Raw genomic sequence first — 13,698 nt, 5'->3', positions numbered from 1 at the left:
TGCCACTGGCATACAGTTCCATCTGAGCAAGCCGGGAGGGAACTGGAGACTTACAAGAACAAAAGAAGGGGCATACAAGAAAGACAAAAACGAAGACGAAAAATACTGAACATTTTCTGTAGTTTTCAAACACACCACAACTTTATTTATAATTATTTTAATAAGGGAGGCTTTTGCCACTTTCACTGGCAACCTGACCCAGAAATAACAAGTATTAAATTAAGACCTGAAGGCGTCTGGAAATCACCTGAAAGAAAGCAAGCTTAAAAAGGTACTAAGATCTCTCTAAACAAACAACAACAACAAAAATCCAGATACCATATATATTTTACTGTACTGCATCTAAGCCCTCAGCACAAAGCTCTGTCTTTTCAGGGCAGATTAACATACTTAACACTCCGGAATGCTATGTAAACTACAATCATGGAAAGATTCAATTAACACTAGCATCAGTTAAATTTTGCTCATTGTTAATCATCCTAATAAGAGTGTCTCTATATCCTAATCAGTACAAGACAAGGTCTTTTTTAGCTGCACAAGGAACAAACTGCAAGCTTGTGACAAATCCACAGCATCTGCACCAACTACTGCTAATCTAGTTTGGAAACAAAATGTATTTCAGATCAGAACCAGCAATGTGTAATAGAACCTGAAAGAAGCTGCAAGTGACCTTATGTCATCCAGCCAACACACACCATCAGTAGACTGATCAGCACTGGCAAAGACTGCAGCAGCTTTTTCTTCTACACTACAGCATGCAGAGCTCTCATGGTGTTGATTCAACTAAAGCCTGAATGGCAGGCAACATATGTAAGGAAGAGACGGGAAGTGAGGAGAAGATGGAAGTTTATCATCTTTTAAAGAAAAAAAAAAATCAGCACTAGCATGTTGCTACAGCAGGAGAAGCTGCGGCAGAGAAGGAATAAATAGCATAATCAGGAAGAATCACTGCAGTCCAAGCAAACATGCCTTGGGAGAAAGCTTCTGTAATATTGTTTAATACAACAAATGTGATTTAACAGTAAATGATGCCAACTTCCTTCACTGTGTCTCATCTAAAACCAAAATCTCCACAAACATATCCATTTTAATATGGAAAGGTATCACATTGCTACACCGACTGTGCAAGCTGTTAAAGCCTTTAACAAATTCCAATTAAGAATCACCAAATAGAAGAACATACTTTTATTGAAAAGAGTGAATGAAGCACACACAAGAGGCTTGATCTTAGCCCTGACATGCTGCTCTGGATAATCAGCAGCAGAGCCCTCCATAACATTTAATTTGCCATTCTGAAATGACTGAAAGAAACCAATGCAAAAAAGCAGCAGTCTGTTCTCCGCTGAGCAGCCTAGGATACCTTTAAATATGGCCTTACAACAAGACAGACATTGATGTAGCTGAACAGGAATGAAAAAGATAGTCCAGCTGCAACTGTGTTTTTTAAACAGATGCTTTGATTTGTAAATGCTGCTGTTATACAAGGGTTTGTTTCTTTCTATATTTCTCTGCACCTTTGCTCACTGAAAGGACAAGGAGAATGAGCTAAAAGATAGCAAAATCCAATATTAAAATTCACAGTACTGGGTTACTGCATAATGAAAGATGCATGCCTTCATTGCACAGAACACCCCTATGGGCACATTTATCTATTTACCATTACATATGGCGCTTGAAGAGTCAAACAGACTACAAACAAAAAATTATAATTCATACACAATTACCTCAAGATGGCGTGGAGCTGCCTGAATCTCACTTTGACAGCATGGAAAAAGTAGTGATTTTTCCACTGTGCATGAGGACCTCATTTAATCAAGTACGTCAGAAGCATGAGTTAGTTGGTAGCATTCTGCTACACTGCACCCATGATCATCTCTCCAAAATATACATCTGATATTAGCAATGAGACTCATGTAAACCTGTCTGGTACAAATATGATTAGCTCTAGTTAAAAAAAATAATGAATAGGATTAGAGGATTTAGATACTAGGTGATCTGCAGCATGTTGACTAGAACTGAAATGTGAGAAATTAATTTGTCAACTAAACAGCTGACTACTGAGATCTATTGAACAGTACTAAAAGCTAAAAATCTTCCTTGGAGACCCCTGCTAAAAGGCTACTTTCAAACTCGGTATCAGCTACACAATAAAACAGGCAGCAGCATCCCAGGGGTGTGCAGCAAGCCCTTTAGATTCGTTTTTATCAATATTCACTTGGTAAGAACGGTGTCTTTACTCAACACTCCCCCCTGAAATTGTCATAAAATGGCTGGCAAGGCAGCACCTCACTTTCTGCATCAGCTACCTACCCAAAAAGACAGACAAGTTGGGTGTATGATGTTCACTCCAGGAGCATAATATGGAGAGATCTCTCCCAACAAAGGAAAGGAGCAGAGAACTGACCACATACATGGCTCCATTTGTTTTAAGGGCAGTCTCCCACTACCGAGACAGTTTAAGTAGCCTGAAGCAACACCAAAATGTAAGTCATTTCAGAGAAGGTAAATGGAATCCTTCATGGATGAACATCATCCTTTTCCAGGCAGATGTCAAACCGCATTAGCGCTGGCTGGCTATGGCAGCAGATGCCAGTTCCACCCCACCCACGGACAGAGCCTATTCTGCTCTCACCTGCCCCCCAAGTTAAAGTGTCTCACGACAGTACATCTTACAAATGCTGACAATACATTTTAATGAAGCAATCCACTCACAGTGAAGTGAAGATAGGATTTTGTACTAAACTAGTGAGCGAGCAAGGGCCTTTTGCTGAGAAGGAAGTGGGCATTATGATTTCTGCCACCAAAGAGAAGGAGGGAATTCTCATTTATTGGATTAGATAAGCAACATGTTAGACGCACTGCTGGAACGTAATTAGCAATTTTCTTTAAACAAAAAAAAAATCAGTATTTACTAATTTTATGAATCTCTGCTTCCACGGTCCCCAGGAAACTAACCACACGCAGCTCATATGAATCAGCAACTGTCTCTACTACTGTTTGCAATCTCTCCCTATCGCTACCAAACAGAATGAATGTATTAAAACAGATTCAGAGGAATACTGGCCATTCTCATTCTCTCCTTCACTTCCCACTCTCGAGCAAACACTAACTGCATTACTTTATAAAGGAGAGGGGAATGAAGATAAGGTATTAAAATCACAGCCAAATATGAAACATAACCCAGCATGTTCTCTCAGACAGCAACCCCCTTTGAAACGGGGCAGGGATCACCACTCAGGAAGGAGGTAGCAGGAGGCAGAGGGCAACTTCCCAGCCCAGCCCATCCTCCTCCTCCGCACTCGAAGCAAACCACCAGGAAGAGGCACCCGGGTGACTTTTCCCCATGGGGCTGGGCCCAGCAGCAAGGCCCAGAGCGAGAAGCCCCCGGGCTGGCACCGAGCCCTGCCCCACAGGCCGATTAGCGGGGCGGGGGCCCCACAAACTCCACTCCCGCAGGGGCGCGTACAGGCCCCACGGACACGGGGGCCACGGCCAGGCGAGGGGAGCCAGCGCTGCACCGCCGAGGGAGAGGCCAAGGCCTGCGGGGTACCGAGCCGGGCTGGGGACCGACCCCGCCCGAGGCAGGCGGGGCCCGATGGGATTGAGGGAGTGGGAGACGTGGGTCTCCGGCTCGGGGGGAAGGGAGACGAGGCCCCTTCAGACAGGCGGGCGGGGCCCGACGGTGCACCGGGGGCGGTGGCCGTTGGGAGGGGGACGGGACGGGACGGGGACACAAGGGAGTGTCTGGCCCAGGCAGGGGGGTAGCGACCCGAGCCCGCTCAGCAGCAGGCGGGGCCCGACGCGCTGGGGGAGCACCGGGGGGGGGGGCACGGGGCCGAGCCCCGCCCCGAGCGGGAAGCCGGACCTCCGGGCCGGGTCACTCACCGCTCTGCTCGCCCAGGAAAACCAGCTTGAATTTCCGCAGCGGGTTGCCGAAGTCCCCGCCCGCCGACATGATGGAGCCGGAGCCGCCGCCGCCGCCGCCGCCGCCCTGCGCTGCTCCGCTGACGCGCTCGGCGGCCGGCAGGGAGGGAGGGAGGGAGGGAGGCTGGGGCCGGGCAGGTGCTCCGGGGCTGCTGGCAGCGGCAGACGGTCCCCGCCGCCCCTCCTACCGATTACCACCGGAGAGAGCGCGGCGCAACCGCTCGCTAGGCACACGGCGCAACCTAGCCTGCTGCTCCAGTCGGCGCGCGCACCCCGGCGCCCCGCCCAATCAGCGGGCAGGGAGAGGGAGGCGGCAGCGCGCGCCGGGGGCCATGCGGAGTGTGGCGGCGGGGTGGAACTCTGGGGGCGGAGCTCTTTCCCGTCCCGGGCTAGGGCGTTAACTCTGGAACCTAACGAGGGAGGGCCCCTGTCAAGCCTGGTAGCGAGTTCACTGTTAAGCCCCAGCAGCGACTCAGCCCGGGCAGAAGAGTAATTGTGCTCCCTACCCACACACAAGCCATGCCTGACGTTTGGACCATGCTGGCTGAGGGAGGGAGTTTGGGTGCTGGAAGCAGTGCAGGGTCAGACTCATGGAGGGATGCGGGGTGAGGTTCCTGGAAGGAGTTTGCAGGTGGGAGCAAAGTGAGGTGTCAAACTGGGAGGAGTGCGAGGTGCAGGTTCTGGGCTGAGTAGAGGGAGGAGGGAGTGGGGGTGCAGCCTTTGGAATGGGGCAATGGGCTCGGGTGTACGAGGAGAAGAGTGGGGCAGTGTTTACCTTGGGCAGCTCCTGAAAGCGACCAGCACACTCATCTGGCAGTGGCTCCTAAGAGAGAGCATCTCATCAGCTGCAGCCATTGCCCCCACAACGCCCATTGGCTGCCATTCCTGGCCAAAGGGAGTCGTACAGTCAATGCTAAAGGTAGGGACAGCGCATGGAGACATATCCACGAGACCCCAGGGGCTTGTGCTGGCTGCTTTGGAGAGTGGTGCACACTGAGGGCGAGAAGGGAGGCTGCCTTAGCCCACTGTGCTGCCACTGCAAGTGTCCCCTGCCAGTCTTTTAAATCACCTGGCCCCCTGGCCAAATGCTCCCTTTGCCTCCGCCTGTTTCGGCTGCTGCTACTACCTTCAGTGGTAGCTCCTGGCTGGGGAGGGAGCTGGGCAGTTGGCTGCTGTCAAGGTTTTCTGGTTTGTGGAGCTCTGCCACCCAAAATCTTTTAAGTTGTCTAGCTGTGCCATGCCTTTGAGAAGAGCTGTATCTATCCATGATTAATAATAGCCCCTCCACACTACAAAGAGGCACATTTTTTGGGTAAATAGGTTATTTGTGAACAGTGAATTTATACCCATAAAGTATAAGGCCAGAAAGGCCCAGCAGATGATCCAGGCTCACTCCCTACACATCACAGGCCACCAGCCAGCACCCAAACACTAAACCCATCAGCCAAAATGAGACCAAAGTATTACAGCCCACAGGACACTAGAGTGTCATGTTACTTTAAAAGACTAGGAAGGACAAAAATACACCTGACCCTGAGCTGCATGTAGTAAATTTGACATGAATTTGCCAGGTCTATCAGCTTGTAATTCACCACAAAATTAAAATGCTCTCCCACTGACTTTTGAATGTTGCCATTCTTAATGCCTGATTTGAGTCCATTTATTCTTTGGCTAGAGACAGTCTGTTTGTCCAATGTATGTGGCCACTGTTGACAAATGATGGCTCATTAGTAGACGTGCATGTGAATGAGCCTTTGCTAGAATAGCAACAAAGGGTCCTGTGGCACCTTATAGACTAAGAGAAAAGTTTTGAGCATGAGCTTTCGTGAGCACAGACTCACTTCATCAGATTCCAAGACCAGCATCTGATGAAGTGAGTCTGTGCTCACGAAATCTCATGTTCAAAACTTTTCTCTTAGTCTATAAGGTGCCACAGGACCCTTCGTTGCTGTTACAGATCCAGACTAACACAGCTACCCCTCCAATATTTGGTAGAATAGTTGATGTGGTTAAGTCCCGTGATGGTGTCACTTGTGTAGATGTGTGAATAGAGCTGGTAGTGGGGTTTGTTGCAGAAATAGGTTCCTGGATTAGAGTTATTGTTGTGGGGTGTGAAGTTGGTGAGAATTTGCCTCAAGCTGGGGGGATGTCAGTAAGCAAGAGCATAAGAACAAAAGAATGGCCATACTGGCTCAGAACAAAGGTCCATTTAGCCCAGTACCCTGTCTGCCAACAGTAGCCAGTGCCGGGTGCCCCAGAGGAGGTGAACCGAAGACAATGGTCAAGCGATTTGTCTCCTGCCATCCATCTCCGCCTTTGACAAAAGGCTAGGCACCATACCTTACCCCTTGCTAATAGCCATCTATGGACCTAACCTCCAAATATTTATCGAGCTCTTTTTTAAACTCTGTTAGAGTCCTGGTCTTCACAGCGTCCTCTGGTAAAGAGTTCCACGGGTTGACTGTGCGCTGTGTGAAGAAAAACTTTCTTTTATTAATTTTGAACCTGCTACCCATTAATTTCATTTGGTGTCCTCCAGTTCTTATATTATGGGAACAAGCCTGCCTCCCAAGGACTGTGAAAGTGAGGGATTGTCATCTATGACAGGTTGTAGATTCTTGATGTGTTGGAGAGGTTTTAGCTGGTGGCTGTAGGTAATGGCTAGTGGTATTCTGTTGTCTTCTTTGTTTGGTCTGTAGAAGGTGATTTCTGAGTATTTGCCTGGCTTTATCAATAGGTTTCTTAACTTCCCAGGTGAGAATAAGAGGAGAAAAAAATGTTTACAAATAAAACAATAGTATAACACCTTTCTTATGATCTAAACAAGCAGTTTCTCACCTAACATAATGTCTGAGTTTCATCAGCCAACATGGCTGGGATTCCTTCTTCATGAATGCAAAAAGCTTTTTGTTTCTTTGGAGAATCATAGGAGGATTTTGACCTTCCTCATCTATCCCAAAGTCCATTGTATTTGTCCTTAGAACCAGGCTGACTTTTGAAGTTCCTTTCAGGAGGTACAGGCTTCAAGCTGTCTTCACGTCCCCCTGCTGACTCCATGTGAAAAATGGGCTTCTCCTATGTTCATTCTGGATGCTTAATTTACATATTAACCTAGTCAGATAGATGCATCTGCATCCCTTTGGCTGGCAAAACCTGTGTGACAAACCTGCTGGGACACATGCCCTAAGACAGGGCTCAGGATCCTGTGGCACATAGCCTATTTTTATTGGCACACAAGGCGTTAGCTCAGACCTGTCCCCTCCGTCCCCATGCATCTGGGAGCTTGCTCAAAGCCAGACCACTTGCAGATTAACAAAAGACCAGCTAGTGCAACCAACCGCCACCTCCACAGTAAAACTCTGCATCTTTATTTATGTATTAAGGAAGCTGTTGTAAGTAGGACTATTAGTGACTTTAAAAAGTATCTCGGGCACTTGGACCCTACATAGGGATCAAAAGGTCAAATTCTGGCACTCCGCCTCGGCAAGGTAGCTGACCCCTACCCTGAGAGATATTTTCAGAACATTTACATAATCCCTTGCACCTCGTGTGGCCTTTCTGGATATATACGATGAAAGCAGGATGAGAGGTGTAAGGAGTCTGTCTGGCCTGTCAGAACCCTACAGAACAGTGAACCCTTTACCCGCCAGCATAGAGGGGTTCTTGGGGTGACAGTAACAAAGTCGGAGCAGCACTGCTCTACCTAGGTTAGTCCCAAACCTGCTCCCCAGGCATGTTTGACTGCTCTTCCGGGCAGCCAGGTCTGGGTGGGAAGCAGGCCGGAGCCACTCCTATTTGCTGGGAAGAATACAGCAATCCGCAGCCAATGGAAGCTGCAAGTGGATGTACCTGCACCGGTAAATGAAGTGTCCGTGGCCCACCTGGGGCTAAGCCTGGTGAATCGCCTGCAGCTTATTGCCCACCCCAGTATATTGGCTCAGAAAAACAAATAGTCATATTTATAAATCTACAGCACGCACCACATGATTTCTAACAGCACCCAACGCGCCAGGGCCCGAGAACAGTCCCACACAGAACACCAATGGGGCAGACTGTTAAAGTGCTCTTTCAAAATCTCCCTTAACCACATAGTCCTATGCTGTGCTCATGGCTGGCAGGTGATGTAGGCAAGGGAAAGCTTTGTCTTCCCACAACTTCCTACACTTCCAGTTGCCGGGGAAGGCTAGGTTCTCAGCAGGACAGCCTGGATCCCCAGCAACTCAGTAAGGCTTTGACTTCACTCCAGCAGCCCTGGACCTTCAAGTGGCCAGAAAGGATCAGCCTGGGGTCTGGGAGGGCTTGGCTTCATGGTGAGGGAAGGGGCAGAAGGTTGCTGAAGGGGTTGGGGGTTCAGGTCAGAAGGGGCAGGGCTGAGGCTTGCCTCCCCCAGCTGAGCCTTTACCCATTTCCTGTGGCTGGGCTCTTGTAATGGCTCTTGTGCCTAGCTGTTCAGAGGACAGGGAGTAGCTAACCATTGGGATATTTTGCTCAAGGAGATCCAGTCTAGTGAGTAAACCTGCCAACTTCCCCTACCAAATGAACATCCAACAATCATTCTGCGCCTGCTGAAGCTTTCACTGGTGCTTTTGAGGTGGCCAGGGTACAGCTCCATAAGTCAGAGGAGCAAAGGATACGCTGGGTCCCCCAGAATCACTTGGCATTTCTACATTACCAATGGTAATCCACTGGACAGGAAGGAATCTATAACAATCCAGGGTTCTTAACGATGCTGGGTCACTAACAAGCTGGAACTAATTTTTTATAGAATCACAGATCTGGAAGAAACCTCAAGAGCTCACCATGCCCAATCTCCTGCCCTCATGGCAGGACCAAGCAACATCCAGACCATCCCTGAGAGGTGTTTGTCTAAACTGCTCTTAAAATCATCCGTGATGAAAATTCCACAACCTCCCTAGGCAATTTTTTCTAGCAGTTAACCACCTGGACAGTTAGGAAGTTTTCCTAGTGTCTAACCTAACCCTTGATTGCTGTAATGTTAAGCCCATTGCTTCTTGTCCTATCATCAGAGGTTAAGGAGAATAACTATAATAACCTTTTAGGTACTTGAAAGTTATGATGTGATGTCCCCTCTCAGTCTTCTCTTTTCCAAAGTAAACAAAGCCAGTTCTTTCAGTCTTCCTTCACAGGTCATGTTTATTATAACTTTAATAATTTTTGTTGCTCTTCTCTGGACTTTTTTTAATTTGTCCACATCTTTTGAGAAATATGGTGCCCAGAACTGAACATAATACTCCAGTTGAGGTCCGATCAACGCAGAACAGAGCAGAAGAATTACTTTGTTGTGCCTTGCTTTATAGCAGTCCTGAAAATACACCCCAGAATTATTCCATTTTTTTTTTTTGGCAACTGCATCACACTGATGACTCGTGTTTAGCTTGCCGTCCACTATGACCCCTAGATCCTGTTCTGCTGTACTCTTTCCTAGTTTGCTATTTTCTATTTTTTATTTGTGGTACTGATTGTTCCTTCCTAAGTGGAGCACTTTGCATTCACCCTTATTGAATTTCATCCTATTTCTTTCACACCATTTCTCCAGATTGTCCAGATCATTCTGAATTAGAATCCTATTCTCCTCCCAGCTTGGTATCATCAACAAACTTTATAAGCATACTCTCTGTGCCACTATCTCAGTTGCTCATGAAGACATTGAACAGAATTTGTCCAAAAACTGATTCTTGTGGAACTTCATTCATTATGATCTTCCAGCATGAGCCATTGATAACTACTCTCTGGGAACTGCTTTCCAACCACTTGTGGACCCATTGTCTTGTACTTTCACCTAGGTTGTACTTCTCAGTTTGTTAATGGGAAGGTCACGCGAGACTGTATCAAATATCTTACTAAAGTTTAGATATACCACATCTACCACTTCCCCCTTACCCACAAGGCTTGTTATCCTCATGACTTGTTCTTGACCAGTCCATGCTGACTATTACTTGTCACTTTATTTTCTTCTAAAATTATGTTTGCAAATGGATGTCTTAATTATTCACTCCATTATCTTTACTGGTTAAAGTTAAGTTGACTGGTCTGTGTGCATCAACGAACTGTCCTCCAAGAAATCACCATGACCCCCTTTGTTGCAATGCATACCGTGCAGAGCCACCCTTAGGCATATGCAGCCATGTGTGCTCATGTGCCTAAGGACGACCCTGACCACCAGCCGCTAGCTCATCTCTGGCCTAGCCCCTCCCCTGGCTGCTCTCTTGGCCACTGACAGCAAGGCTGCCTTCTCCCACCTCTCTGCCTGCTCCCCGTGCTCCTATTTGTCAGCCGGGTACTAGGCTCAAAGCTCCCTCTTGCCAGACTGGGGGCAGGGAGAAGCCATCAGCCTCTGCAGCTCTGCTTCATCCCTAAGGAAGCCCTGAGCTGCAGAAGAAGCTAACAGGGTAAAGGGAGCATGCAAAGTGGAGCTGAGACGCAGCAGAAGCTTGGTAGGAGAGGAAGGAAAGTGGCCTCAGGTAACTTACATAGAGCCCTATCAACTGTGAGGATGGCCCTGTTTCTGCGGATGTGGAACTACAGGAAAATCACGCTCCCTGTCTTTGCAACATTCATTACAACAGCCCAGAACTCTGCGGGCTCCTTGCTTCTGTCAGACATGGCAGACACAGAAAAGTGCTCTACAGGTTTGTTGGATTTTTAAAAAGAGGTGTGAAAATTCTGCAGTACAGATGGTATTATGGGATGGAGAAAGTTTTCATGATGGGAGTTTAATTCTTAGAGCTCACAGAGCCCTGGGAGAGACATTTCTATCCCACAATCCATTGCAAAAATTTCCCAAAGGGCATTGCACTGGATGGCAGCATATGGCCCTGTGGTGCACCACACTTTGCAAAAACAACCAGCTTAACTTTAACCAGTAAAAATGGAACAAATAATTAAGACATCCATTTGCAAACATAATTTTAAAAGAAAATAAAGTGACAAGTAATAGTCAGCATGGACTGGTCAAGAACAAATCATGAGGATAACAAGCCTTGTGGCTAAGGGGGAAGTGGCAGATGTGGTATATCTAAACTTTAGTAAGATATTTGATACAGTCTTGCATGACCTTCCCATTAACTGGAGAAATACAACCTAGGTGAAAGTACAAGACAATAGGCGCACAACTGGTTGGAAAGCAGTTCCCAGAGAGGGGTTATCAATGGCTCACGCTGGAAGGTCATAATGGGTTGGGTTCCACAAGAATCAGTTTTGGGACAAATTCTGTTTAATGTCTTCAGCAGCTGCAGAGAGTACGCTTATAAAATTTGTGGATGATACCAAGCTGGGAGGGGAATAGGATTCTAATTCAGAATGATCTGGACAACCTGGAGAAACAACAAGAAGTCCTGTGGCACCTTATAGGCTAACAGATATTTTGGAGCATGAGCTTTCGTGTGCAAAGACCCACTTTGTCAGATGCACTTTGCAGCAGCACAAACATTCCTTGTATGTGTAGCACCAGTGCAAGCAATCAAGTGTGTGTGTGCCTGGTCCATATACAAAAGTTGTCCGCTGTGTGGCCACACGACTTGAATCAATCACAGTTTGTGGTGCAGTCATACCTCACTGAGTCAATGTGAGAGCCTGGAGGATTAGGAGGCAGGAGATCCCAGGTCCCATTTCTGTGTAATGTACCTTTTTCCTCTGACAGTGATGGTGCCACATGACCCCTCTCCCCTTTATGCTAAAAGGAATCCCATCTCTTCAAGCCTCCTCTTTCTCTTGCACCCAAAGACCTGTAGCAGCAATTTCACTCCCCTACCTGCATACTGAAGGCTCGCTCACATCTGTTTGCTCTCATTTGGCTGGTGCTGATGAAGGCACTGGCAAAAGGCCTCAATGAGCCCTTTAAGAAACTGAGTCATGAATGATTTAAACCTCTCACACTGTCACAGCTTGGCAGCAACCCCCCATCCCTGCAAGCCTCCATGTGGAGCAAACTTAAAAGAAAAGGTACAGCCTTCTAAAACTTCTGCTGCTAAAAAAAATTCCAGATGCCACCCAAACCAAACAGTGGGTCTACTTTTTTTCTCCTGAAAGGTGTTCATTTGTATTGTGCTCTCAGAAATAGTCACCAAGGTAGATCTGGAATTTGGAGCTATAATTACTTTGGACTCACTCCAGATTCTTATAAAACAATCTGTCACTGCTGCTTTGGCTTCCGCAGGCTTTTAGACAGCTGCTGTTGCTGCTCCCAGGAAAGATAAGGCATTTGCAGCTCAGTCTTCTCATACAGCTTTTTCCTCTGCCATCCTTTCTTCCCCAGGCTCCAGCTCCAGACCTGCAAACTCTCACCCATTTTGGCTTCAGTGCAATTGGTTTTAACAAGACATTTAAAATCTTGTCCTGCCTAGACTACCAGTCAAACCCTTATGTCTTCCTTATGCATTATTGCCTGCAACCCTTGGTCAGAGTGTGTCAAACAACTAGGAAGCTGGGATCCATCAGGCTTAATTTCTTTAGCCTGATAAAATATACCACTTTCATTACTATCCCTTGTTTAATGAACACCAACAGTGCAAAATCTGGCAGAAAACAATCAGCAGAGACTAGAAAGAACAAACCTGCCCTCAGAGACACAAGCAAAAGTCCCAGCAAAATCAATGATGTTTGCATGTGTGGCCTAAACAATGAGAAGTCCTTTGGCATCTTATAGACTAGCAGATTTTTTTGGAGCGTATGCTTTTGTGGGCAAAGGCACCTTTTGTCAGATGAATGTATGGCCTAATGGCTTGAGTGTGGGACTGGGGTTCAAGAAACCTTTGTTCTATTCCTGTTTCTATCCTGGCCTGGCTGGGTGACTTTAGGCAAGCCACTGCCCCAGCTCTGTGCCTCAGTTTTCCCATCTGTAAAATGGGATATTGAGCACTAATGATGAAAACCACTCCATAAAATCTAGGTATTATTGCTATTATTAATATATGCACACCTCTGAGTGCAGACTTAGGCCTTTACTATCTCAGTTAGATACAGGAGCAAATGCAGTCACGCTCAGTCTGTAGTCAGTAAGTGTAAATCTCCCACACAATCTCCTAGAGAAATTGGGCAGTGATGTAAATTGATGTAAGTTACACCTCAGGAATACAGTGATCAGCCAACCGGTGCAGGTGGGCGTAAGTGGTAAAGAATGTAACTTCCTGGGAGTTCAGTGAGGGTGCAAAATAAGTGTGATTTACATGCTCAGAGGGAGGAAAATGGGATATTGTCAAGAAACAACTGGCAGGCACATGTAATATAAAGCAGTCCCATTATTTTAATTTACTTCGGCTCTGCCCCCACATCCTTGGGCAGCAAACAGAGGCCTGACAAACAGATGCAACTCCCAGGGGAACTGCAACCCCTAATGCTAGGGCTGCATTTGGTTTTCACAGAATGCCAGCAAGGGGGTATCAATGCTTGTGTTGCACAGCTAGTAAGTGCCAGAGTGGGGCCTGGAAGGGATTGCTTGGCCCTCAAGGGCAGTGGCTAGCCTGCTGTGATGAGAGAATGACACTCTCAAGAGAGCTAGAGAAGTGCCACAAAGCACAGAACATCGTAAGGAAGCTCAGGAAATGGCAGAGTCTGTGGAGGGTGGGGAAGACTCCCCCTGAGGAGGCCGTGAGATACACACACACACACACACATCTCATAGAGCTGGAAGGGACCTCAGGAGGTCATCTAGTCCAGTCTTCTGGGCAGGACCAAGCACCATCCCTGACATCTCTTTGCCCCATATCCCTAAAGGGCTTCCTCAAGGACTGACCTCACAACCCTGGGTTTAGCAGG

At 47.2% G+C, this 13,698-nt stretch overlaps 1 protein-coding gene across 2 annotated transcripts in view; it reads right to left on the bottom strand.

The window, feature by feature from the left end:
• RAB6A (RAB6A, member RAS oncogene family) overlaps positions 1-4,182 on the bottom strand; it is a 90,514-nt gene extending 86,332 nt beyond the window's left edge. For both annotated transcript variants that reach the window (XM_074979190.1, XM_074979106.1), the window contains exon 1: positions 3,886-4,182. In XM_074979190.1, the coding sequence (XP_074835291.1) occupies positions 3,886-3,955 (70 nt within the window). In that variant the 5' untranslated portion in view covers positions 3,956-4,182. The remainder of the gene's footprint in view (positions 1-3,885) is intronic.
• Between the last annotated feature and the right edge of the window lie 9,516 nt (positions 4,183-13,698).

This window comes from Carettochelys insculpta, chromosome 1 (genome assembly GCF_033958435.1).
Source record: "Carettochelys insculpta isolate YL-2023 chromosome 1, ASM3395843v1, whole genome shotgun sequence".
NCBI lineage: Eukaryota > Metazoa > Chordata > Testudines > Carettochelyidae > Carettochelys > Carettochelys insculpta.
This window is presented reverse-complemented; position numbering and strand designations above follow the sequence as displayed.